Raw genomic sequence first — 27,466 nt, 5'->3', positions numbered from 1 at the left:
ACACAGCAGCAGATCAGCTCTCCTGAAGGGATGTGTTTTGTCCAGTCGCCCCCTCTACCCAAGAACAGTGACTGAAAGTTATTGTGGTTTGTCTGGCTAACCAAGCTCAGCACTTGGTCTCCCCTCACTGCCACTGACTGACTGCTCTGCATTTCAGGTGACTCCGAAGGGTGGAAGATGCTGGATAAGGCCACCCTGCTCCTGTTCCTGCATTTAGTCACATGCTCCATCTCCTCTCCTCTCTACCCAGCTCTCAGGTAAGCCGCCGAGTGTTTCGGCCACACTGCTTCATCTCTGTGCAAAATAAGCACATGCCAAATTAAGGTTGCCAGCACTTTGGATGAACTGTATGTGTGTTGGTGAAGCCTATTTCTTTGCCCTGGCTTAATTCTCTGGGTACACTACTAGCCTAGGGGTGGTTTCCAAAGGCAGCAGGCACCTGATGGAGTATTTCAGCCCAGCTGGTCTTAGAATTGAATGCTGGCTTCTGTAAAGGGAAACTGGCAATCTCCAGAGCAGGCAGCACCTCCAGCTCCATCACTGGTTACAGTCTGTGCCTGCAAGTCAGAACTGCAGATATTCTCATCCATGAACTCTGCAGCTGCTTAGTGTACTTCCTGTTATAAATCAATGGAAGCACAAGGTCCTATAGTGTGGATTTGCACATCTCATAGAAAATGCTTTAGCCTTGTGCAAAGCCATGGCATAACGATACTAGAACTGCTGGAATTTTGCTTGAGGGTGCTGAAAGCTCAGTGACGAGGAAGTGTGTTTGAGGTAGCTCTATTAACCATCTTTTCACTGCTGAAATAGCTTCAGGACAGTTTCTAGTTGAGGAGAGTGACAAACACCACTTGCACTACTGAGGAGATGGGCATGGCAAGAGGAGAAAGAAAAAGCGGAACAGGGAGCAGTGGTCGAGAAGACTGACCCCTGACTGGCTACTGAGCACATCTCACTGCATGCCTTGGGTTCCTCTTGCAGGTACAGTCCAGGGCTGGTTGCTGGCAAGGCCATGAACTTCCAGCTACAGCACAGCAGCCCATTGCAGAGACATAACCCCTCAGCAGAGGAACAGGAGGAGGAGGGTTTATTAACAGACCCCACTGAGAAAAGGTTTGTACCTCACCTCTCAGCCCTGCTGCAGTAAGAATATATCGGTTACGATCTTCCCCCAGCCCAGGAGCAGGCCAGAAGGTTGCTTAGTCCTACCAGCACCAAAGTCCAGGCTCCAGCTGAGCCCTACAACTGCTGCAGGGTCCGATCCCTCACCATCACCAATGTCCATCATCCTGCTGTCCCCCAGCAGCAGGGATGTACTGATGGGCCTGGTCACAGACCCAGGGCTCCTGCAGGAAACATAATATCCACCAAGCCCTTGGAATCCATCTGCTGGTCATTAGAGCCTCTCCTTTCCACCCCTGCCAGGAGATGAAGGATGGTCATTTCTCTCTAAAGCACAGAGGACTCATTCTTACAACAGTGAGAGCAGCAAAGTGGCTTGTGCTCCCCTTAGCTGTGGATATTTAGGAACCTGGGTCTAACCACAGGCTAGAGACCTGCTGGAGGCTCCTGTCACCCTGTCCCAGGCACAGCCTCCAGGAGGGGAGAGCACATAATGTCCCAGCCCTCACTCTGCTCTCTCCCAGGTTGGGGTTCTCCTCTTCCTTTCCACTACTTTTCTGACCTCATCTTTGGTTTTCAGGCACTTCTCCTCACTTGTTTTAGTGTGGATACTGATTAACAGACATTTTATTTTGTGTGCTGCCTCCATGTCAGAACAGAGCTCCCTCAAATCCTTTTACCCTCCAATACCAAAAGGCATTTGCTGTGGCTACCTGTCCCTGACAGCAGCAGTGTTCCATCCAGTGCATTTTGTGATGTGAACCACCCACTTCTCATCGCGAAGGTTTGTGGCTGGCTCAGAGAGCACAGCCTGTGCTTGTCTTTCCCCGCAGGACGCAGCGCCACGCGGATGCCATATTCACTGACAACTACCGCAAATTCCTGGGGCAGATTTCTGCCCGCAAGTTCTTACAGACCATCATTGGCAAACGCCTCGGGTAAGCCACAGCCCTTTGCTGGCCTAGGGCTGACGTTCTGTTATTACACTGGGCACTTTCTTTCATCCAGGTAGAAGAAATAGCCACCTTCTACTGCAACAGAAGCAAGCTCTCCTGCTGTTCCATATCCCAAAGGGCATCCTACATCCCTACGTCTTGGATCCCCCTAATCACAACTATCATTAAGCAGCTTAATTAATCTTTTCCTCCCAGTCTATAAGTGTCAGATCAGCTCAGAGCTCTACCATAATACCAACAAGCAATAATAGTTGCAAATAATAGTTACAATGCTCATTCAGGAAACAGGTATCCCTGTCCTTTTTTGAAGAAAGAAAACAGCCTCTCCCCAATGATTCGGGGAGGTCTGGCTGGATAGATCAGTTCTTGCCACTAAATAAGACCAAATAGTCACCTGAAAGCCAGCTCTGCTCCCTATTCTAGCACAGGAGCAAACAGAGCTGACAATTCCTTACTGAAATTAAGCACAATGGCCCCAGGCTCAGACCCAGCAGGTTTACTCACTGTGCTGCTCAGCCTGAGCCAAACTTTGAGTGAGGGATTAAGAAGCATCTCTGAAACAAAGATGTTTCTCATCTCTGCATAACAGAAGCAGTGAGAGCAGCCCAGGAGAAGGGGTGCATGGATTCCTGACAAGGCGCCAGTCTGACAGCATCCTGATGGACAGCCGCTATCACCAGCACATGGTTCTGCTGGACTTCCTGGGAGCCATTCTGCAGAATCAGAGGTAGGTGGGAATCAGTTTGTTATCTGCTCACTGCAGGAACAGGACAAGATCCTTACTGCTGTCTGGCTTCCAGATATAAAGCTGCTGGATTAATCTCACCTTTTAGGTACACTCAGGGAAAGAATAAAGCTCTTACCTAACCCCATAACCCAGCCTTACATGGGCAAGTAGGGTGCAGATAGGAGCAGCCTGCCCTGAGCCAGCCTGCACCACATCACTGTGCTGTCTTCTCAACTCCGTATTTCAGTAAAATACCAGTGGAAAGACAACGAATTTCTCCCTCAATCCCAATTCTACCATCACTATCCCATTCTCTTCTTTCACAGGCCTCAGGACATCTCCAGCAGCCAGTTAGAAGGCTTTCCCAGCACCCTGGTTAAGCTCATGTAAATATTTCTCCCTTTTTCATCTCCCCATGCTCTGGTGAGTACCGTTCCCTGCTCAATTCTGTACATAACACACTGCTGCTGCACTGCTCAAGCTGTTTGAAGGCTCCCTTTCAGAGACACCAACTCCCACTGCTGCCCATGAAAAAAGGTGCTTGCTGCAATTTAAGGGGAGAAAACTCCCACTCAATTTTGTCAAGTACTTTAAGTCCTATCAGGCTGAACAGACCACAGGTGTTGTGAAGCTGCATGTGGATGTGTGGTAACAGGCTTGCAGCCTTGTAAAGCCATCTGAGCCTGTGTGCCCAAGTGTTTAAGCTGGCTAAAGGCAGACAAAAGCCTTCCGCCAGGAGCACGCTCTGCCTCTAGATCCCTGGGACACTTCAGGTTTTCCCTGCACTGAATAGGAGGGGAAGTCTTACTGTTTCCTGTACCCTTGACTCCTGAAAGTCATCACCTAAACCTTAAATTACACTGTAAACCCTGCCAGCCCTGGGGGGCTGCGAACTGGCAGACAGTCCAACCTTGGGGAAACCTTCACTCATACAAACCTCAGTTGTTCTGATTGAAGCAACCTCACCTTACTTCTCAGTCCCACAGAAATTAAACCTGTCCAACCAACAATACAAAGGGGCATGGAGAGACCTGTGTGCATACTGAAGGGGGCTGGGGGGGAGAAACTGTGCCTATGAATTCAGCTGGCAGAACGTGGCCTTTCAGCATCTCTCTTGTGATGCTTCACTTGGTTACCTTTCCATAAATAAGGTCAGTCAGGACAAGCCTCCAAAGAATTGTAAGACTTCTGTGTGTGCTCACAAAGTTTCGTCATAATTCTCTTTTCCTCTTGCTTCTGTCTAGAATAACTCAGAGCTCTTGGGCCTGACTGTACAGTAACCTCCACAGCAAGGAAGACGTTCCCAGGTGCGAGCAGCTCGAAACTGATGCATATGCTCCTCAGATCTGTTCAAAGGAACACAGTTCTGATGCATTGCTTCATTTACTTCAGCCTTTAGAGTCTCACTGCCCTCTCTAAATACTGGGCTGTGTACTGAATCAGACAAAAACCCCACCTCCATGGCTTAACCTCAGGCTGCTTTATATACAAAACCTAAACCAACCAGTACACTTGTGATCCTGGGGACATGTTGTCTACTGATTAAGGCTTTCGAAGCACAAAGCAGAGCAAAATTTCTGCCAAGTCATCATTCTGTTTGAGGGCTTGATTAATGAAGCCACCCAAAGGCCCCTTTAGGCAACTTTGTACATTGATTGCAGCCTCCTCTAAATAGATGCTGATGGCACAACCACACACAGCTTGGATCAGGGGAGGCAAGACATGAATCCACATGTCTACCACCCATTAGAAACACCGCTGTGGGCTGCTACTGTCTCTCTCCTTGGCAGCAAAACTGAACTCTAAAATGCTCAGCTAAAGTTCCTGCTCAGCCTTGAGGTGTCCAAATTGAAGCTACAGCTCTGCAAGAGTTAAAGGAGATCCCTGTGCATCAGACTGGGCTGGCACTGTTTTAATTCAATGTGCCCACCAGTGGCTCTGAACACCACGGCAAGTTACAACAGTAAATGTTTATTAACCCAGTGCTCTCATTCGGCTCCTTCCTTCACTGTCACCCCAATTCTGTTGTTTGTGTAATAATTATGTCTTCAGAAATGTAAATAACATCAGGATGGGGGCTGCTTTCCCCTCATTAGCAAGAAATAAAAGTTGTTCTAAATAAACCTGTCCAACAGCAGGTGAAGATGGCTCTTTGTCTGTTGAGACCTTAGTTTCTCGGTTCTGAGCCCAGAATGGAAGATGTCACTCACAAGTGCCTGTGCTAATGAAGGTACCAGGTACAACACCAACACCTTCAATCAGGTTGGAAAAAGCGGCATGCAAACATATATTAAGGTCTGAAACCATCTCTCCTTGCACCCAAACAATTCCTCACTAGCATGCAGCAGAGACCAGCTTATTTTTCCTCAGGTGACCGTATTTTAGGATGGGAAGCTTCAGTACGCATGGGAATCAGTTCATACTTGCACCAAATCCCTACCACTTACATTCTCATTGTTCAGGTTGTACAGTTCCAGCATTATGAAAGTATTATGAACTGCCCAGGAGGACTGGGAAGCAAAAAGGGGATGCTGAGGGAGATTAGTGAAGCTGTGGCAGCAGCAAGAGCACCAGTGGGTAATGTTACCCCTCCACAGGCAGGCGGCTGTCAGTGAGACACGGGCCATCCTTCTGCTGCACATACAGCTGGGCAAAGAAAGCACCAAAGTAAAAACAACCTCAGCAGGCCTCGTTCTGAATGTGTTTGTGAATGTTGTGAAATGTATTTCTATGATTCTATGTGTTCAGTAGCAGCTAACACACTTGAAGCCATTAGGACTTACTTGCTCCAAGGAAAGGCATCATGAAAAATGAAGCAGCTTCCTAAAGCAGTAAGTAAACATGGTAGCAACCAGTTAAAGTTCTGTGAAGTGGCAGCAAAGCTGTATGCAAACACTGGATTGGACACTCCCAATAAAATCAAAAGACCTGTCAAAACCACTCTGAGAGACCTAAGTCTGCATGATAAATAGCTGCATGAGTAGAGCTATTTAGGTATAAAAGGGACTCATTTGAGTGTTGAGTGTGCATCAAAAAGAGGGGAGAAATGCTCAAACTCTGGGAGATTAAATATAAAAGCAAATAAAGCAAACCAGAAAATGTTTTGAGGACTAAAAGGCCAGAAGAGTAAAACCCACCTTCCCTAACGCAGAGCCAAGGAGGCAGAAAATCAATAGCAACACACACAGCTTAGAAAAGACACATCACATCTGTGCTCACCTTGAGTAATGTACCAGCACTCTACAGGCACAGGGAAAGGACTGTCCTAGCACCAAGCATCAGTGGAAAAACTTAACAACAAAGTGGGCAGAAACAAAATATGAGGCTCAAATATGCTCAGTAGGGTGAAAAGGAACTCCACAGTAAAAACACCGTAAGCATCACCTTAACTATTTCTTGCTTAAAAGCCCATTTGTCCCACAGGACTTGAATGGAGCATTGGAGATCAGGTTTTGAAGGAGTACAGAGGAGTTTATTAAACCTCTTTGTCATCCTGTGTAACATTCACAATGAGCAAACAGGCAGGAACTATCACAAAGAGAAACAGTGAGCCAAGTGTGAACAACTACAGCAGGGAAGAGCCAAGATGGCTTTTTACAGAGCAGGCAGGCCTCACACGTGAAGTCCTTTGGAGGACTCAGCTCCACGCCTTTATCCACATGCCTGCTGGTTGATAAAATTTTCCTGAATCTCCAAAGCCATTTGATAAAGTTCCTTTGCCAAAAGGCTTTTAAAGAAACTGGTCTAACATGGGACAAAGAGGCAGGGAAGAAGTAACTGTCAAGTTTCCCATGTGTTTCCCAAGTTGCTCATCAGGAGATTTTGGGCTTTGGTTATCCCTACTGGCATGTCCTTCAATAAAGCCCAAGTGTGCTGCCTGAACACTTCTTAGTAGTCTTCAAGGTAATTACTATTACCCCAGAAGTTAGAGCTTGAGTAACTCAAACATGGCCACATGGCAACCAGCAGACTTCTGGCATTGTTTCACAGAACAGACGCAACAACCTCAATCAAACTTGTACTTGGAGTGAAAAGGTTACTTCCAGGGCCTGGAAGGGAAGTGAACCTGCTTAAGGGATCCACCAAACCTGCCACGGTCAGGCATGGCCAGGCTCCAGAGACTGCTGCTACCTGAGCCCCAGTGGCAACTCCGCACAGCTCCACACCATCCTGAAGCCAGAGAGAAGAGCCATTAGTGGAGAAGTGCAGATGACAGCATGACACAAGGGATGGGCAGGAGTGGGAAGTCCCCCCCAATAAACATGTCCCTCTGGGAAAGGACATGAAAGAACAGGAAGCTTCACACACAGCAATGACTCACATACAAAATTGCCCACCAGAAAAAGCTCTTTTCATCCTCATGTGAGCCCAACTTCCAATCCCAGCAGAGACAGCCAAAGAACACAATTCAGGACCGTTCTTTCCTCTTTATTCACAAACCTTTCAGGATGACGAGAAACATCTGGGGAAAGGTCGAAGTGTATTTGACTTTTCCTCTTTTTCCTAAAGGACATTCAAACGTCCTGGGAAAAAAAGGGACAGGGAGGATCCAGGGAAGAGGATTTTCTGGATTCACATGAAAAGCACTGAAGGAGTATGAACACAATGATGAAAATCAGATCTTTTTTTTAAAAAAAGTGTAACTGGCACCTTTTGACTTAATAAAAACCCCCAAAATCTGCTTCTGCCTTCTTCCTTCTGTCATTTATTCACCTCTGCTCTGAAGGCATTTGCTTTGTTTTTCCACATTTCTTCCATTCTTCTGGGACTAGAGTGTCCTGGAAAGACAAATCCAAGAAAAATTAACTCTTCCAGGCAACAAAGCACTTCTTTGTACAGAGAAGTGCCCCCAGACCCCTCATAAGCTCTCCAGGGAAGTGCTTCAGACCAGCCTCTCAATGGAAGTCTATCGGAGTGATAAAACCAGCGCTGCAATGGAACTGAGGGCTGAATTCAAGGAGGATGGAAATGGTCAGGCAAAATGAAGGATAATCTCTGGAGCAAAAGGGATGAATGAGCCTTGTGAATTACAGAAGTAAACAAAAAAGCCAAGCTGAATGCAAAGCCTGCAGGTACCTGAACTACTCTTCTATTTTTAACAGGGCCAATCTGTCTGCTTGGAATCAAGAGGTCCATGTAAACACAAAATAAAGTTCTTTAGGTCCTCAAGAAGAGGAAGCAGTCTGATGTGGGCACAGCACATCCATCTTTTACCTTCCAAGATGCCAGAGACTGGCATAGCTATGGATGCTGAGCACTTGACAGCCCAACCCTAGAAGATGGTAACAATGCACTCTTAACTGACATATCTGGGGCATCAGAAACCCCAGAAATAAGGAAAAATGCTCGTGAGTGCACATGGCAGCAAAAAGTAACTGATGGTTTGTGGATAATAAATTCTGTGCAAGATCTTCCAGGATTAGTCACAGCCCATGGGGAATTAAGGAGTTAAAACACCATGCTGAGAGACAGAAAACATGCAAGCTGTGGAGAACACAAGCGAGGCATTTGGTGACAGGCCACTGAACAGCTGAAAGCCCAAAGCTATGGTAAAAAGAAGCATCCAGGGACAAGAACAGCACCAGCAAACACAGCCGGGATGCAGCCAGCATTCATCTACTAGAACAAGTGACAGCCATCTCCAGTTCCTCTCCAGTTACTTGTCACAGCTTGTTCTGTGCTCAGGTACCTCAAAACACTCCAGGGAGAGAAGAGACAGGAGCAGGGTGTTTTTCTTTGGGACATGATGCCAAATTCTCCTTAGGTAATTTTCATGAATCCACCTTCATACTATCTGAGCTGCAGACAGGAGCTTACACCACAGTGCACACGGTTTCTGTGACACAGCCACCCACGATGGTTTTGTTTTACACCACAGAAACTGAGCTCTGTGTGTGCCTGGAGCACTATGAACATGAGAAAGCAGATGCTCATGAGATGTATCACTGCAGCAACTGCAGTTTCATCACACGACTTCTCCCAGATGCTCTCTTCCTTCCCCAAAATAAAACAGTGCACTGACAGAGAAATGAAACCCCACATGCACATTCAGAACCAGGCGGCATGCAGAGCAGCAGGCAGTCCTGCCTCCTACACTGCTGTGCATACAGCAGACTGGGACCTTACCTGCTCAGAATAAAAGGAGAAGAAGGGCTTTGTACTGGTGAATGGTAATGGAGACTTATCAGGTGATTGCATTCAATGGAGGGGGCTGACTGCTGCTGACTGAGCCACCGTGACCAGTTCGGTGTAACGGGAGGGTGAGCCCTGGACTGGGTCGTGTTCTCATCTGAATGAGGGGGTGCTGACCTGACTCTGCTGCACACAGAGATCATTGCCACCCCAAATGAGGACGTAATTCAGCAGTCAGAGTGCCTGGCAGCTGAACAGCCAGAATACTGCAGATGGGGATAGTGAGTACCAACAGCAGGATGGGAACAACCCAGGTATCAGCCACTTTCACCGTGGTCTCCTCCAGCCAACATTACTAATAATTATTTTACAGGAACAATACTGCTTAAACCAGGTTTATTTCATCACCCGATTGCTGCCTTGTGCCCAGGACAGCATATTCAGATGTGCACGTATTACCGTACAGGATTCAGATGATTGAGGAAATCGCACAAAGACAATTTAGTTCTCAGAGGACACGTACTGCTAATATGCAAACCCAGCTGCAGCCAAGGACACCCAAGGACTGATTTAAAGCCCAATGAGCAATGTTGGAAGGATGCAGTTTCAGCTCCAATATCTTTTTGTACACAGAGTGAGTGATGAAGTGAAATGAAACAGGCAGCATGCCCAGGAAAGGCAAATTCCAAAAAGGCCCTTACTTCTAGAAGAGCTGGGGACTAGCAAAACCCCCTTTTACCGCAGTGTTCTATACTTTGCCAACCTACTGCTCTGCTCTGCAGCGATCCTGCCAAAAGGAAAGAGGGAGAAAGGTTCAGAGAGGACAGGAAGGAGGAAAGCAGCCCTGCTCCAGGAACCAGAGCCAGTGACAGAACATAAAAAGCAAAACCAGACCTTCTGGTAACTTCTGTAAAAGATGGTTTATACAGTTCCCTTGCCACAGCCGCCAGCGGTGTCCATAGTGGAAGAGCAGCTTTGCCTCAAAGTGCCATGTAGTTAATTACCACTGCACTTCAACATCTGAGCCAGGCTAGCAGCACCTCACAAAAAGATGTCTTTTTGAACTTTAAAGACATGTATAAAGGGTTTAACTTTAGCCTAAGGTAGAAGTTTTACTTTCAAATTTGCCATTGTAGTTGCAGCTTCATGTTGTTCACAGTGAAAAAGCACACGGACACCCCCTGCAGTGTTTTGAAGTAGGAACAAACCACCTGCATTTATGTGTTAACAGAAGCCCTGGTTGAGCAAAGACAATTAGAAGTAAGCTTCACTGTAATATTTCTCCCCAAATCTGTACCCTAGACAATCTGTAATTAACAATGATTTAATCATTACTCTCTAAATTATAACACAGCCCTGTTGGCAACAAAATCCCAATAGGAACTGTCATACTAACAAGGGAAAATGCCACAGTGGAGAGGGCTGGACATCTGAGGGAGCAAGGCTGAGCAAGCTGGGAGGATGGTATGGAAAGGGTTAATTACAGTAATCATCCTCCCTGCTGCAGCCATGCAAGTAGAAATGTTTTCAAGACAACAAATCATTGCAAAACCCCTGAAAGTCATGTTCTTGTGGGTTTTTTTTTTCTTATAGCTCTTACCCTGGTTTTAATATGCTATAATCAAAAAGTGAGAACCCAGGGGTACCTATGCTAACAGGTATGCAAAGATAAACAAGCCCTAGTGGCTCCAAAGGGGAAAATAAGAAAAGCACAGGTTTGATGGCAAAGCAGGCCAGTAAGATCATCTTCAAAGCCAAACTCTGCATTAGTACAAAAGGGCTAAAATGTTAAATCTCACATGGAAACCCCACGTGGCAGAAGGGAAGAAGAGGGAACAGTTTGACCTCTAATTAATGCACTGTACTGGCAGCCTGGGTCAGCAAAGTGCCTGCAGGCTGTGTAAGCCATGGCACATTCACCAGACACTGCATGGCAGAAGACTCAAGTGTGAAGAATCAGCCCAATGCAGCACAGAAATGAATGCTGTAGCCCTCACATTTTCCATAGTTTTGCTTAGGTATGCTGCCCTTTGTTGTTGCACACCTCTAATAAGCATCTGCTTCCCTTTCCTTCTGCTATAATCCCCCTGTAGGGAGGTGAAGACAGCAGTAAGATACTCCCGTCTTACCTTCCTCCTCTTAAAACTGATCTCACAAACACAGCTACAGAAGAGTTGGGCATCTTCTGCATTGACAGTGGCTTTCATTATCTAACAATATTGTGAGAGCTTGATAGATCATGTAGCAAAATGAATTTGTCAGTGAATGGGTCTTGCTGGATGTGGGTTTCCCACATCAAAGTGCACATACTTCCACCCTGTGCCTACTCTGTGTGCCTGATCACTTCAGCAATGGCCACGTGGACCATTCTCCCTAAAAGAGCTGTACCTCAGTGACAGGACCTCACTGCCCCAAAGTTTAAACCCTTACTCTGAAAACAGGCACAAAGTGGGACTGAGCAGCACATCCCACACAAGATCCAAGAACCAAAAGCAGTGTTCACTGCTGTATCAGCTACTGACACATGGTAGCATCAATGTCATCTCCTTCCCACTGATTTTAGAAGCAGCTCCCACCAATGCATCCACCCCGGCTTACCGTTTTACTGCTTTCTGAGCCAGCATCCTGTTGCCTGCCAGGAACGTGATGCCACCCAAAATGGCCAAGTACTTCAGAGTCTGGAACATGTTGAGCTGAGTCCAGTAGACATACATAAGTCCCAACATTGCTGTGAAAATGCAGACAGACCCCATGGCTGAAATTTCATTTCAAAGACCATTCGTTATCCTCAGAACACTTGTTATGTTGTACTGCCAGGCTGAAGCATTTGGTTTCTGTCTCATCTCTGAAGCTCTGAAACGGCAGATCTGACACTACACATTATTGCCAGGGAAGAGAGGCATCTGGGTCTCCATCCTGGAGAAAAATGTGACACTGATAGCTTGTAGCCAACCCTCTCATGGCAGAATTATGTACATATTATAGACATTAAGGGCTATTAGAAGGAGAGGATACTCTGGATTTCAATAAAGAGTATTAACCTTTGCACACCTGTAGGAACCTACAGTTTTATAAAGCTTCCAAAGAAAACGGTTTGGATTAAGCAACACACTGTCATTTGGGAAACAGTAGATCCAATGTTCTCTCAACCTGCTATGTTTTTGGTATTCTACCAAGACAGTAAATGCCTGTGCAACCAAGGACACAGTAAAATTGATGAAAAAAATTGGTCCAGTCAAAGAACAAGAACTTTCACAGAGAGAGCTTTAAAGAAAAGCTGTAGCCTTTCACTGCAGAAGCAGTCCTGCGGGTTTCAATCCCCACAGAAACTCCGTTACAAAGGATAAACATGAAATAAAGAAAGTGTGATCTCTGGAAATAAGAAGTTCTATTAAGTACAGATAAATAGTGTGAGAGAGGAGCCCAGATAATGACAGCTGCCACAAACTGATGGCCAAAACAGCTTTATCACCATATTAACAATGATGAAAAGCAGGAAGACAGATGAAAACAAGAGAACAAATGTTATGCTATTATGTCATTATAGTTAATAGACCACAAGCCCATTAACCACCAGGGCTTTCATCTGTAACTCCCAGGTGAGAAGGTCAAACAAATCAGAAAGCCTCTGACACTTACCAGCATGTCCCATGTGAAAAACAATGGTGCTGGGAGCAAAGCTGAAGTTGGAGATGTTGGCACCTATCTTTATCCACTAAAAGGAAAAGAAACACAACTTTAATTACAACAGCTTTGTAAATGCAAGCTTTTATTTTAAAATTCAGTACCTTTCAAGCTTGTTTCAGTTCTTCAATGACTACTGAGTATTCTCTACAGAAGCACTTGTTTAGTGCTACAAGAGCACAGAGTAGTAATTTTGCTAGAGAGAACTGTTAAAACTCCTCTCTTGAAAATCTCTCCTGCTATTTCTGAATGCCAAATGCATTTTCTCACTTATGTTTCTTAAACTGATGAGTTGCTCCAGATCTACATTTTCCAGAAAAAGCAACACTGCCATTTCTATCCTGCTGAATTGATTTCAATCCAAAAGAACAACAAAAAAGGCGAGGTTCTAGTTCTGCATTCAGCAAAAGAACAGCAAGAGATACAAAACGTTTGCTCATAAAACCCTTTTCAGTGTCTAGAGGACAAAAGAGAAAGGCAGGAAGATGTGAAATACGTGTAGTATCAGTGGCATTTTTCACAGAAGTCTCATGAACGTGTATATTGTGAGCTCCAGAGACCAGTAGACATGACTATCCAAATGCCAGCTTTTGATGACACTGGGAAGGGGAAATCACTGCCAAGCAAACAGGGAGGAGTTTCATCCTCTAAATAAGGAATAGTTTAACTTGCCTAGATGAGATTCTGTATTGCATTAAGTTCAAAACACTGATTTGACACTACAGTGAGTAGCAGTGGATGTTTCAACTGCAGACACAAATACTAATTATATCCATAAATGGGAATCCATCTGATAGGATTAAGTAACACACATTTGGTGATGGATATATTAAGTGCGTGGCAGAATCACTGCTTTTTTCCTGTGTAATTCTAACATTAGTTATAATTTAATCTGCCCACTGTTATTCAACATCCTGAGCAGAAGCACACTGGAGAAACTCGCCCACCTACTTCTACTCACCAGCGTGTTTTTTTGCTTTGACTATAAAGTCAACCCCCCCCCCCCCAGCAGTTTGGGGAAGAGACAATACCAGCCCAACACCCTGCACTGCCATTGCGAGCTGTGACTCCAGCACTGCTGTGCTAGTTGTGATTAACCTAGAGTTTTAATAAGGAGTTTAGCTGGCCAACTTTCTGAGTGACTTTGGACTGGATGGGAAAAGATGTTGCTCTTCTGTGTCCCACTTCACTCACCAGAATGAGCAGCAAAAGCAGGGGGGAGAGAATCAGTGCTGTGAAAGTGTTCGATACCACAGTGGGAGGTCTCTTCTCAGGTTCCCTGAAGAGGTGCTGCAAACAAACAAAACCAAATCATAAGTAGGAGTATTCCAACAGAGCTTCCCAGAGGACCAGCTGCATCCCTGGTGCTGTTCCCAGATGTTCCTTTGGATGATAAGCATTCCTCTTAAGGCAAAGAGACTTCAAAGCAGTGTCTGTTCCAGCCTCTGCACATTCAGTCTCTGGCACAGCTCACTCTTCTTTGCACTCACAGAAGCACTTGTTAGCTTGTCATCAGCACAGATGGCTGGAATGAAGCAAGAGACATTTTCAGAAGCAGAGAGCTTCTGCAGTGCTTCCCTAGTCAAATTTACATGTTTGAGTCTTTTCAGTAACACTAGCTGCTCTCTCATAGGTAGGAGACACAGCTTAGTTATTCATACTCTAGAGGAATGCAACACATTTCCTTCCATTAAGCAGTAACTCTGTTCTTCCTTTATTTACATCACTTACACAGAATAAGAAATGAGTTTTCAAAAATAAATTACAAGGAGGACAAATAACCCCAGCAAGACTGGCCCCCATCCCCACACACTGGTTCTGGTTTTGATTGTACCTGGATTTCAGGTTTGGGAACAAAGAGGTTCTTCGACTGGACTGTGGATGGCGCATCCTCTTCTGGGAATGTGATCACAACGTCAGCCTGAAATGAAATCATGCAGCTTCATGAAGTTTGATCTTAATGTAATACAAGTTTTATACACCCTATTCCATTCCTGTGGCTTATTTCCTTATTTGCCAATCTCCAATTGACATGATTTTTTAAAGGGACCTAAGAAAAAGCCACCAGGTTTTTTAAGCAGCAGTTTCTCCTAAACAGAGGCAGCAATAGAACTTACTCATCTCTAAGAACTGGACATATTTCTAGCATAAAAGGCTAAACCTTGAAGTGCTTGCTGTGAAGCTACCAAACCCATAAAGGTTCTGCAACTTCTGTTCCACCATGAATGAATGTTCATTTCTGTCCTGCCTTGATGCTTACTTAAAAACTTAAAACGAACAGCAAACCTCAGAGCCCACAAATGGCCAAAAGGATTTTGGTTCACTACGAAGAACAAACATTTGAGCTTTCTTATATCCAGGCCTATACCATGCCCTCCTCTTCAGACTGCCAGTAATCTCAAAACCACATGGTCACATTTTCAGCTACATACCACATTCCACAGGATTGGATTTTCCAGAGTGGCATCTCCAATTATCAAGTAAAGAGTGTAGGTACCAGAGGCAGAGTCAAATTCAGTCTTTCTTTCAGAGGTATCCAGTTCAAACTTGTAAACATTCTTGCTATCCGGCTCTGCAACAAACACCACCTCCTGGCCAGTCTTTTGGTTGTGAAGTCGGACAAAAGTCTGAAAGATTGCAACATTTATGGAATATCTCACAGTGTTTATAAATGACAGAGAGATAAGAGACTGAGCCCCAAATCAGAAAGCACATTAGCAGAAGTCAGAGTATAAACTGGGAGTCCAGGTGTCTGCAAATCAGCAAAGTTCTGTGTCTCTTTGAGTAACAACATTAACACAGGACCAGACTGGCCAATGGCCCACTTGAGGTAGAGGGTAAAATATTGAGTGTTACTCCACAGGATATATGCAACAGCACACAACAGGGATGGACACACAGATGGGTTTTGTTGGGGTGTTCCCCCTTCCCTTTTTTCTATTTCATACATAAAAAAGTAAGATTTTAAAGGAAGTCCACATTCAGTGGCTTTTCCAGCAAACAATCTGTATTTAAATAATCAGAAGCATGTTTTTACAGTGCAGGCTACCTGCACTCATTCTGTTGAGTTAAATAAAACATAGCACCAGAGCCAAAAGAGGCTTCATTTAACATACAGTCAAAACAAATTAATCCAATCCACTTTCCACCTACCAAGACCAGTGATCTCTCACAGTCCATATCAGAAACAAAAGGCTTCCTCAAACCTATTAAATCTTTTCTAAAGCAACTGCCACCTCAGATGCTCCAAGATGGAACATCTCAGTGACACAGCAATGACAAAAGCTTCTCCTAACCTGGTGAGGGATGAGTTCAGCTCCGCTGTTCACATCTATCAGCTGGAAGGATAATGCAAAATTCTGGTGGCTGTCAGCAGTGAATGAGCCCTTGGCTTTGGCTGGGTAAGCTACCCTGGAGGGAAGAAACCAACGAGAATTGAGGTGATATTCCAGGAAAATCCTTGCTCTTCAAAGAACCCAAGGCAGGCAAGCCTGCCTGGCAGTACCACAGTCTATTCAGCACAGATGAGCTATTTTATCACGTCAGGTGAACTACCAGGTCTTTCTCTTCCACCATAATCTTAATGAAAATTAATTAATAGAATGACATCAAGTCATTTTACCTGGTTGTTTTTGGTGCAATGCTCTGATCTTTATCCACAGTAGAAAGATCCACATTAGTAATTCCAACTTCTGTGGAAACTTTTACTTTCAGCTGCAACAAAACACAATAGAAATTACTCAGAGCACTCTACATATATTAATTATGGTCAAGTTCACAGTAGAAGCTTTAGCTCTTCTGCCCCCTTCCCCAGAGAGAGTCTTACACTAAGCCAAAAGACAGAACCTGATCAGAACAGAAGGATATACAGCAGTTCTCTCAAACATAAGCAGTTACTGCAGTCTGTAGGTTTTAATGAGCACATTTGTTCTCCCAGATTCCGAATGCTCCCCCAGAGAACTTGAGTTTCATTACTAAGATATTTTTCACCATAAACTACTATTTGTTACTACAGGTTTGCTCATGTGAACCAGCCCCACACCCTCACCCTGAAAAATAATGGGAAAAGTATGTAGAAAAGTGAACTAAAACATTCAGGCCAGACTTCAAACACAACAGTCTTGGTGGTTCCTTTACAACACAGAGTGCCATTTAAAATAGAGGTTACCCCTGAAAATGCATCCATTAACAGGTGAACTATTGAGGCTAAAGTTAGTAAAGCCTTAGTTTGTTCCAAGATGGGAGCAAAGAAAGATGGATTAATTAAATATTAATGTTAGAAAACGTATGTGAAGGCAACTCCAAGCTGCTGCACACAGGCCCTCAGCTGAACACTACACAAACATCTCACAAATATTTTAATGCCAGGAAATGTGGTCTCTGCTGGAGTAATGACCCACTGGTTTAGCTCATTACTGTCAAAGCGATGGTGCATTAAGGACAATTAATGCTAATAACAGTAAGGAAAAAAAGCAGCTCCCCAGCAGCCCTCCCCCGTACCAATGTGTCTTATTAGAAGCGGTTCCCACAGAGCTGCCCCAGTGTTAATACATTCCTGCTGGGACCTGGGGAGGAATGTGTGCCAGCAGCTAGGTTCAAGCAGGACCAATCAGTCCCCTTCTGACACTCCTAAGTGCCATTACTACCACAACAACAACATCAATTTGACACATAGAGTAAAGGTCAGTTGTAAATTAGCATCTTCCTTCAATTCAAGCTGGCTGTCTTGGAAGACTTTAAAAGCTAATCTTTTCCTTGAACAGGTGATTGAGGATAAAAACTACCCCGGGAATAGACATCACGGGAGAAGAGAAGGCTCAGCTGTTGATACTGGGGTGACTATATGAATAGTTACAGATGTCACATTCTTCTCACTGTAACAGACTTGAGGGGGTATCTATGCATGAAATGAGGACTTCATTTACACACTCTGCTTTGGACACTTTCTCCACTACAAAAGCATTACCATATACTACACAGTTAGGAAATACCAAAAGACCTCCTTGACTCTTTCCTACAGCTCTAGAGCTTATACAGGCGAACAACAAATGCTCAGCTTCTGTACACAGACAACTGCCAGGCAAGCCTTGAGATTTACAGACTCAGATCTTCAGTGCTCTGAAGAGCTAACTGCTTTTGCGTGGCTACTTTGGGCTGCTCTACAAACATTTCCACTGCTAGCTTTTGTTCATATGTTGTCAGATCAGCATCTAAGTGCTAAGTCAGGTTTGAAATTTATACAAATCTCTTTTGATCATGTATTAATCTGGTTACTGGTCATAATCCAGTCAAAATCCAGTCCATTACAGAAAAAGCATGTGATAAAAATGCCATGCAACTAGCAACATCCTTAATGGGTATAAATAAAAAGCTGTTTCAGTGAATAGCACAGAATTAAAATGCCATCAAAAAGTATACCCACCTCAACCTTGTTAGCAATAAATCGCTTATCTCCATCAACACTGATAGAGAAATCATAATATCCGCTTGCAGGTTTCACATTCATGAAGTTCAGCTCAAAGACATCTCTGTAACAAAAAAGGCAAAGTGTTAAGTATCCTGTAGGACACTAAAGAGATCATAGCTTGCTACTAAGAAGTCTCCAAATATACCATATTAAGCAGGCAAAAAGTGAAACACAGCAGAAAACTAACATCACTATGTGCAGCAGAAAGAGAATTCTTCAAAGTCTCCCTGAGGTCAGAAGAACATTGCAATTTCCCAATCCCAATGAGAAGAAAAAGCAACAAAAATTCACCATCACTATGGAACGTGCTTAGTCACCCATTACCAACAAAACACAGCTACAGCCATACGAGTTTTCCGTTATACAAACGTTTCTCTGGTGGAAGAACACATGAGGGGAACAAGAACAATGCTGTTTGAACAACACCCGTTTGCCCTACAAACTGTAAATATAAGATTATTTTCTTACCCTGACAGAGTAAATGCTGTCTGTTGAAGGACCGTGGCTTTGCTAGATGCACTCTTGGCGTAGTCAAGTTTTACAGAAGCTTGAGTCAGTGGCTGGGACATAACATCAGTCACTTGTAGCTTCAAGAGAAAACCAAGAATTTCCATTAAACCCATTACCCCAGCAGGAAAGCAGAGCACAGACAACTCACTACCCCTGTATTATACACCCAGAATTCTTCCCCGCCCAGCATCCCAGATTCACCTAGTTCTTTCTAATATAATAGGAAAGCTGAAGTTTGAAATCAGCAGAGCTGACTTCCACACAGTGCCTTCTTCAGGTAGCGGCTGCTAAGCCCTGGGTAAGCAGAGGCTCCCAAGAATCACTTCATAAAAGCACTAAAGCCCCAGATCTACCGGAACCAGAGGCCTGGAGTTAAAAATGAAGGACATCACCTCACACACTCAGTCAGCTCAGACCTACAGTACTGAAGGCTCCTCCAAGAGAGGAGTTAAGATCTGAGGTTAAAGACTCACCCTGAGTACAGGCTGATGGTGAGACACAGCTGCAGGCCCATCAGGGATGACAATGACAGGCAAGTGGTAGCGGTTCCGGGATAAGGAACCTGCAGCACAAGCAACGCTGAAAGCCTCTGAGAGGGTCTCAAAGTTCTTCTTGCTAAAAATTGCATTCATCAGCTGAATGATTTGATCCTGAAAGAGAGAAAGCAAATTACACGGAAGCATCAGCACCTTACCACTTGTGCTGGTTTCGGCCAAGGTAATTTTCATCATAGCAGCCAGTATGGCTTTGTGTTTTGGATTTGTACTGGAAACAGTGTTAATCAAGTAGGGATATTGTTACTGCCGAGCAGTGCTAACACGGAGCCAAGGCCTTTTCTGCTCCCCACCAGCGAGAAGGCTGGGGGTGCACAAGGAGTTGGGAGGAGACACAACCAGGACAGCTGTCCTCAACTGACCCAAGGGATATTCCACATCATATGGAGTCATGGCCAGCATACAAAGCTGGGAGAAGTAGAAGGAAGGGGGAGACACTCAGAGTGACGGCATTTGTCTTCCCAAGTCACCATTACACATGATGGAGCCCTGCTCTCCTGGTGATGGCTGAACACCTGCCTGTGGTGAATGAATCCGCTGGTTTGCTTTGCTTATGTGTGGAGCTTTTGCTTTACCTTTTAAACTGCCTTTATCTCAACCCAGGAGTTCTCTCGTTTTTACTCTTCTGATTCTCTTCCCACTGCACGAGGGGGGCACAGTGAGTGTGTGGTTGTGTGGGGCTTAGCTGCCATCTGGGGTGAAACCATCACACCACAACATTGCAAACTGGCTCAATATAATGTTATTTATAAAAACATCACTCATAAAGACTGTTTAATTTCTTTGCTTTAAAAATAGCTCAAGTTATGAGGCAACCCCAAACTAACTTCCTTTTGAGTATCACATTGGTGGGGAGGTTCCAACCACAATCACTGTAATTGTGCTAAAAACTTACCACACCAGAATGTAGATCTATCTCTTCAAACTACATGTTTGAGAATGGAAGATATCACCAGCTCAACTATCCAGACCGTGTGCAGCTGCAAAAAGACAACTTGGCTCCAAGAGCTGTACAATTGCCTTTTTACAGTAGACAAGGTCCTTGCTAACTGCCAAGCTGGGAAGGCCAAGGAGCAGTGATGCAATGCATCCCAATGGCTCTGCAAAGAGCCAATCCAGGCCCATGCGGGCTTATCCACATAGGCTCAGCAGCATCCTCAAACTAAAAGGATTTGCTTTAAAGTGGTACCACCAAGAGCACAGAGCCAGCTCTGGCTCTGGGATGTGCCAAAGCTGATTTGCTCCCTCTGAAGCAGGAGTAGGACCACATCCCCCAGCTAGTTTTGCAGTGCAAGTTTGTAGGGCTAGTGCCACACTGCCCAGGGTATCCCATATTATTCAGATTCTTCCATCCCTCCTTGCTAGTCTAAAAAACAGAGGGATTGGTTACCTGTACTTTTATCCAAGCAAAGAACTGTGGGCTAAATTCTAATCAGAAATGAGAATAAAAAAGAAAACAAAGCAATAGGCATATACTTAGTAAATTAATGAGCACCAAGGTACATCACAACTAAAGAAAGCATCCAGACAGATGCTACAAACCTCCTGCATAGTACAAATCCTGCTCTTTTTCACTTATATGAGGGCATGGCATAGCTCCAGACCCTAAGCAGCATCTGACACTCATTTAAATTGGGGAGGGAAACTATTTTTTCCAGATAATACACATCAATCTTTAAAGAGAGTTTTGTGGCATTCTGGAGGCATTCTCACCATCCACAAGATAAAGCTTTAAGCCCTAACAATAGCATTTCTGACAGCACAACACTAAACAATTTTCCTTGATTGGTCTTTTTTTAAACATCCATTGGACACTCACAGCTTGAATTGTGTGTAACAGAATCGCTACCTCAAAAATGACACCAAAATGACTCTGCATTAGTCTGTTTGGCAGAAACATGGTAGAGAGCCAAGAATGAACTCAAATGTCTTATGCCGGGTTCTGTCTCAACGTTGTCACTTTGGCTTGTGCTTTAGGGAGCTGCCATTCTCCGCCACAAGTACAGCTAAACTCAGTTAACTTCTGGATAGCTTGCAATAGTAATTTTTGGCTTTATTAAGCTCAAAAGGAATTTCTGACAGACTTCCATTTTAGACAAGTTTTTTGCATCTGGTTTCCTGTTGGTGTATGGTACTAATGCTGTCTCCCCTTTGGGCGCCCCAAACTGGGGTGCCTGCATTTCCTCACAGGTAAATAACACTTACAAAGCACTTTACAATGCTGGAGAGTGCTAGATAAGTGCCAAATACAAGAACAAACTCTAAAACAAGAGGATTTTTTTAATAGCTTGTCTCAACAAACAGAAGCTAGACCTCACTTGCAATTTCCTTCTGTACATCTGAAAAACAAACCAAATTCAGGCAGTGATCTTGAAGGTGGAATTTCCTCCTAGATTCTGTTCCTTCACATTCCCTCTCACATGTCCCTTTTCACTGAGTGTGCTCATTATCTTTTCCCAGTAGAAATTCTACCCAACTATAGTGGCCTCTTTGCACGACAGAGACTAGGCAGATCCTCTTTGGGAGCTACAGTGTGCGAGCGAGGAAAAGGCAAATACAAACCTCCTTCATTGCTGGCTCTGTACCCACATGGTCCGACAGTTTATAGGCAGCAGCCACAAACAGTGCAGTAGTCTCAATTCCTTCTTCAAACTGCAGATAAACTCCACCCAAGTCATCCAGGCGAGCAACAAGATCCTGACAGAAAGAGTTATTAAGGTTTAAATTGCATTCTAGTAGATCCACAGAAGTTAACTCTACTGTTAGACCTGTAATCAAAAGTATCTGTATGGGATCACCGACTTATTTTGTACTAGTCATTTGGAAACAGGATTTAAAAAGAAACCGTCTGCCTTTAGTGGATTTACTTGCACTTAAAAGTCATGATTTTCTGTGTTTCAGTCTGCTGTGAAACACTCAGAAGTCCAAAAGAAATATCTGCTTGAAAGAGCCAAGTCAACCCACATGATACAGGCAAGGAATTAGCAAGGTTGGTTTTCATTTTGTATTTCACATTAATATCTCTTTTAGTACTACAGAGGTCTAAAATTCCTGAATTTTAGAAAGCAGTGTGTTCCTACCTCTATCTCCTCAACAATGCCACTTAGGTCTGCCTGTTGGGACAAGTATGATGCCGTCTCCAAAGCTTGGATGGTTCTTAAACAAGAACAAACAAAACAAAACGATTGTATGATTTTTCCTTCCTTAGAAGCCAAACATCATCTAAGTCAAAGTAACTACAGTTTCTATTCTGAATAAAGTGTAAAACAGCTCTTACTGCAGCCGACTCAAGACAATGAATCTGAAGAGATTCCTGCTTACTGTCATGTTTTTTCACCTCCCAGTACAGGCATCCAAATATACAAACAATAGAGCTGAGGAAGAGCATCAAATCTACAGCAACCATAAATGAGACAGAACCATGGTTGGGTTTAAGCCAAAAATCTGTTGTGAATCTTTTTAAAAGAGGAGGCTTCTTTAGGATATGTTGTCTTCAGTGAGCACTACTCTTGAATGCAGAAAATTGCCCCAAAAAGAATTTTTCATGCCCCCAGAGGGGCAAATATGAGCTGCACAAATCACAGAATCCCAGACTGGTTTTTGTTAAAAGAGGCCTTAAAGCTTATCCACTTCCAAACCTCTGCCACGGGCAGGGACACCTTCCACTAGAGCAGGTTGCTCCAAGCCCCATCCAACCTGGCCCTGAACACTACCAGGGATGGGGCAGCCACAGCTTCTCTGGGCAACTTGTGCCAGCGCCTCGGCACCGTCATAGTAAAGAATTTCTTCCTGATGTCTAATCTAAATCTCCCCTCTTCCAGCTTGAAACCTTGTCCTATCCCTCCATGCCCCTTGTAAAAAGTCCAGACTTCTTGCAGACCCCCTTTAGTTAGTGGAAGCCTGTTACAAGGTCTCCCTGGAGCCTTCTCCTCTCCAGGCTGAACAAGCCCAGCTCTCTCAGGCTGTCTTCACAGCAAAGGTGCATCAAGTGAAAGCACAGCACCTAATCTACTACAACCAGATTACAAAAATTAAGTGTTAAAATACCCTTTACTCTAAACCCCAACTGACTAAAGGATAAACATGCAACAGTGAATTATTTCCAACTGAAAGACTTACGCGAGCACATTTTCCTCTTTGCTAAGACGAGCAGTAAGAGCACTAAGTGCTTCCTGAGATGCCAAAGGAAGGCCAAAGCCACTCAGGGCCCCAACAGCATGGAAGATCTGGGTGACTGAGGAATCCTCACTGACAGCAGCAAGCAGCAGCTCCCTAGTCTCATTTGAAATGGTAACCTGAGGAAAAACACAGGGAACACATTGATTCACATGTGAAAAACCACAGCCTTCTAATTACCACTGATTGCTTCCAGGAACACCACACTTACTGGTGAACTCCTGGAAGCTTTTGGGATAAAGCCCTTAATCTTTTATTAATTAAATCCCAAAGTTTTCCTGTCAACAAGTCAGGATAATCTCAGATTCAGATTTATCCTGGTAATCTGCTACTGCTTTTCACCTGGCGTCATATCGTTGTGCAGCAGCAGTACTGCTGAAAAATGGGGCCTGGGTAGCCCACCCACAATGCAGCAAGGGTGGTCTGCATTTGTATCCTTGCTGTGGCTCAACACAGGGTTTACATCCAAACAGTTTCTCATCTACCTAGAAAGTTTTTAATTGATGCTGTAAACTCTATTAGAATGTGCTGGCTCCTTTTTTCTTAGCCACCAATATATATCAAGTAACATCCCCTCAGAATTATTATGAGCCTAAGACACAACTGAATAAAACTCATTAAAAGAAAGTAAAAGTTATGCATAAAACAAACCAAAGAAAAATATCAAGGCAAATATTTCACTGGTAACATCTGCCTCCAGAGCTCAGGGCTCCAAACCCACCTCGCAGCCAGCCAGGACCCGGATAGACTGCGCAGCATAGAAGAGGGAATCAACACTGCTGGAGTCCACATGAGACTTGATGAAATTGCATGCAGCCTGCAAAGAAACATAAGTTAACTGACAGCAATAGTCTCAAAGCCACCAAGGAGATGCAAAGAGTACTCTGAGTCGATTTCATACATGCTGCTGTGCATTTTAGACTGAACTAAAGGCAAATTAAATCCATCGGAATATTTGCAATCCTACACTGCACAGAAACAAAGGTGGTTCCTGGCAAAAGAGATGAACGATTTTCACACCAACCGTACTGCAACCAGAATTCCAATTTAAATTTGACTATAATTCTAAAACCCATCAAAATTGAAGTCCTGTGGGTGTATTTAGTCAGGAATATCTCCTAGGATAGACAGCAGATGGACAGGAATTCTGTGGGGGAGTTTCTTTCCCACCTATACAACACACACCATCATTAATGGAGGCAGAATAGAGTTTCAGAGCATAGCCAGGTAAGCAGCTACAGTGTGAAGGCAAGCAATGAGACTGCTCAGTAATCTGTAGCATATTATGTTTTATTAACTAGTTATTAACTGTGTTATTATGTAGGATATTAACTGAACACTAGATAGATGGGTCATTAAAACTGCATTTTAACCAGAAAATAACCAAGAATTTAACTGCTCATACATAAACGACAAGGTTTTGAGTATGTGGAACATAGGCCTTTACAAGCAGGACAGAATTTTCATGCTACTGTTACCCAGGAATACCAATAGATGTTCAAGTGTTTTGCCAGGCTATTATTTTTACTAATATTATTTTTACTACCTCTACCTTTTATATAGTCTCACCCCATGAAGAGGTACACTGTCCACAAAGAAAGCCTCATCACAAACCTTAAGCAACAAGTAAATAACTCCTCTTTTCCGGTAGAGGCAAAGGCTGTGCTATCCCTGCCAAAACCAGGATGTACTAAAAACCCAGCCACACTGACATAATCAAAAGCAGCAAGGCTCAGCCTTGCCTGCAGGAGACCAGTAGCCACCACAGCCAGGTGTGCAGTGTGGTGAACTGCAACACCTTCAGGAGTGTCACATTAAAGAGTCTGTGGTGCAAATGCACAACACTCAAAGAGAAACAAAGTCCAAGTGGTTCAGAACTACTTAACTAGCTGAATTCCTGAGGAAAGAACAACCTTCCATTCATAGCTTAGGTGCATACATAAGCACACATGTGCACATAAGCAGAGGTGCCTATGTAAGCAGGTTGTTACAAGGACAGCCTTTACTAGGTTTAAACTAGAAATGTTCCAAAGCATGGAAAGGCAGTAAGCATCACACTGATGCTGCAAACCTTTGCTTCTAGTCGGGCACACAGGAGCATATCTTATATGCAAAAATAATGAGATCATGGGACCTGGCTGAATTCAGTGTTAGACCCGAAATGAAGTAATGAGAACTCCATCTAACAGGACAGCAAAGCGAACACACTGCGGGCTGAAATCTTTTGCACAAACCAGGAACAAACCGACAGCTGTAGCAATGTCACAACAGGCTATGGAGACGCAAGCCCTGAGACCACCATCTAGAGGCACCAAGAGAGCACGTTAGTGCTCAAAGACGCCACTTACTCCAACAGCACACCTTAAAGGTTGCCAGTAACCGCCACCCCCTTGGCGTGATGCTTCCTAAGGACACAACGCGCACCCATCTGCCTGACTTCCCTCAGGGCCCGCAAGCAGAGCTCACTGCACTGGTCACCGTGTCTCGCCTTGTGCAGCTCCTCAGCACCGCCACCTGCTCACCTTTTCGTCTGCCACCCGCACACCCAGGCTGGCGAGGCCTACGATGGAGTAGAAGGCGGCCTGCACGTCGGCGAAGGGCCGCTCCAGCGCCGCCCGCAGCCGGGCCAGGTCCTGGGCGGTGAGGCGGTGGCTGGGGGCCAGAGCCTGGGCACCGGCGAGGAGGAGGAGGAAGCCGAGGGCCACCGCCAGACACAGACGCGGGCCTGCGGAGAGACAAGCGGGTTACCCCCGGCCCTCCCCCGCGGCGCCCAGGCCGCGCCGCCCTCCCGCCGCCCTCCCGCCGCTGCCCGCGCCTCACCCGGCGCCGCCATGATGCCGCCTGCGCCACGGCACCGCTTCCGCCCCGCGCCCCGCCTCGGCCTGGCCCGGACCATGGCGCCGGCGTCGAGGAGGGGGTGGCAGGGACAGCGCATTTCTCGAGGGTGTCTCTGCCCCACCGGAACCAGCTCCGAACGCCGCGGAACTGTGCGAGAGAGGCAGACGGCGGGGACGGAGGACAGGGGACGGGAGAGGACTGGGCAGCCACAGCGCAGCCAGAGAAGAGGCAGCAGCGGCTCCCCTGGGCGGTGGGAGTGGTACGGGCCTCCCGGCGGCCCTCGACAGCGGGCGGGGGGGGGCCCTGGCAGGATGTGGGCTGCGCTGATTGGCCGAGCCGCATGCGGCGCCCCGCTATGGAGGCGGTGAAGTCATGTGGCTGGTGGTGTGCCCCATGTCACCCTTCCCCTTCCCCTTCCCCTTCCCCTTCCCCTTCCCCTTCCCCTTCCCCTTCCCCTTCCCCTTCCCCTTCCCCTTCCCCTTCCCCTTCCCCTTCCCCTTCCCCTTCCCCTTCCCCTTCCCCGCTATTCTATGCCATCCCATCCCATGCTACCCCATTGCATCCCATGCCACACCATCCCATCCTGTCCCATACCATCTCATGCCATGCCATCCCATGCTATGCCATTCCATTCTGCCCCTTGCCATGCTGTAGCATCTCATTCTGCCGCATTCCATTCCATGCCATCGCATCTCGTATCACACCATGTACACGCCATGTCACATCGTGCCACGCAGTTTCATGCTGCACCACGACCTGCCATGCCTGTTGTGCCACAGCCGGCGTGCCAGGCAGTGCTATGTGGTGCCGTGCCGCACCCACAGCCAGACCTCAAATTTCACCTTAGCAAAGCCAAGCACATGTCAAATGGTGGGCTGTTATTTTAGGAGCTGATGGAGTCAGGTGCCTGAATCTTCTCTCTTCTACTTTAAAACCACCACCCCTGATCCTATTACAACAGGCACCGCTAGAAAGTCTCTCCCCATCTTTCTTACACGCCCCTTTTAAGTACTGAAATGCTGCAGTGTCTCCCCAGAGTCTTCTCCAGGCTGGACAAGCCCAGCTCCCTCAGCCATTCGTCACAAGAGAGGTGCTCCACCCTCTGATATGTGGCCCTTCTATGGACCCTCTCCAACAGGTCCTTGTCTTTTCCTGCACTGAGGACTGGACACAGACTCCAGATGAGGTCTCACCAGAGCAGAGGGTCAGAATCACCTCCCTCAACCTGCTGGCCATGCTCCTCTGGATGCAGCCCAAGATACAATTGGCCTCTTGGGATGCAAGCACACATTGCCAG

The 27,466-nt window shown here is 45.4% G+C and overlaps 2 protein-coding genes across 4 annotated transcripts; one reads left to right on the top strand and one right to left on the bottom strand.

Moving 5' to 3' along the window:
* The first annotated feature begins 177 nt into the window (after nt 1–177).
* Nucleotides 178–4,083, top strand: GHRH (growth hormone releasing hormone). The gene is made up of 6 exons (XM_065691486.1): nt 178–257; nt 985–1,116; nt 1,959–2,063; nt 2,671–2,808; nt 3,135–3,231; nt 4,053–4,083. Exons 1-5 carry the CDS (start codon nt 178–180, stop codon nt 3,196–3,198), a joined length of 519 nt encoding a protein of 172 aa, XP_065547558.1. The 3' UTR covers nt 3,199–3,231; nt 4,053–4,083.
* A 3,132-nt stretch (nt 4,084–7,215) lies between these two features.
* On the bottom strand, nt 7,216–26,281 carry RPN2 (ribophorin II). Of its 3 annotated transcripts, XR_010615292.1 has the most exons (18): nt 26,152–26,281; nt 25,854–26,056; nt 24,053–24,148; nt 23,275–23,450; nt 22,236–22,311; nt 21,718–21,852; nt 19,075–19,251; nt 18,560–18,678; nt 18,047–18,152; nt 16,247–16,338; nt 15,921–16,035; nt 15,057–15,251; nt 14,459–14,545; nt 13,819–13,914; nt 12,580–12,655; nt 11,539–11,668; nt 7,522–7,586; nt 7,216–7,429 (listed from the first exon to the last, which is right to left on the bottom strand). XR_010615292.1 is itself a non-coding variant. In XM_065691351.1 (17 exons), the coding sequence occupies exons 1-17, from the start codon at nt 26,264–26,266 to the stop codon at nt 7,577–7,579; spliced, it is 2,004 nt and encodes a 667-aa protein (XP_065547423.1). In that variant the 5' UTR covers nt 26,267–26,281; the 3' UTR covers nt 7,216–7,576. The 3 variants fall into 3 exon arrangements, 2 of the variants coding, with proteins under 2 accessions (XP_065547423.1, XP_065547422.1); XM_065691351.1 differs by having other exon boundaries at nt 7,216–7,586; XM_065691350.1 differs by lacking the exons at nt 7,216–7,429; nt 7,522–7,586 and adding an exon at nt 9,323–9,727.
* Between the last annotated feature and the right edge of the window lie 1,185 nt (nt 26,282–27,466).

The sequence above is a fragment of the Lathamus discolor genome, chromosome 11 (assembly GCF_037157495.1).
Source record: "Lathamus discolor isolate bLatDis1 chromosome 11, bLatDis1.hap1, whole genome shotgun sequence".
NCBI lineage: Eukaryota > Metazoa > Chordata > Aves > Psittaciformes > Psittacidae > Lathamus > Lathamus discolor.
Note: the sequence above shows the minus strand (reverse complement) of the source record. Positions and strands in the feature narration are given on the sequence as shown.

Bases quoted from the DNA above. Each gene is read 5' to 3' on its own strand.
- RPN2 (XM_065691350.1), bottom strand. From the start codon at position 26,266: ATGCGCTGTCCCTGCCACCCCCTCCTCGACGCCGGCGCCATGGTCCGG. The intron at 24,149-25,853 runs GTGAGCAGGTGG...GTTTCTTTGCAG, and splicing joins TGCGGGTGGCAGACGAAAAG to GCTGCATGCAATTTCATCAA. The intron at 11,669-12,579 runs GTAAGTGTCAGA...GCATTTTCACAG, and splicing joins TTTTCACATGGGACATGCTG to CAATGTTGGGACTTATGTAT.
- GHRH (XM_065691486.1), top strand. From the start codon at position 178: ATGCTGGATAAGGCCACCCTGCTCCTGTTCCTGCATTTAGTCACATGC. The intron at 1,117-1,958 runs GTTTGTACCTCA...CTTTCCCCGCAG, and splicing joins ACAGACCCCACTGAGAAAAG to GACGCAGCGCCACGCGGATG. The intron at 2,809-3,134 runs GTAGGTGGGAAT...CTTCTTTCACAG, and splicing joins GCCATTCTGCAGAATCAGAG to GCCTCAGGACATCTCCAGCA.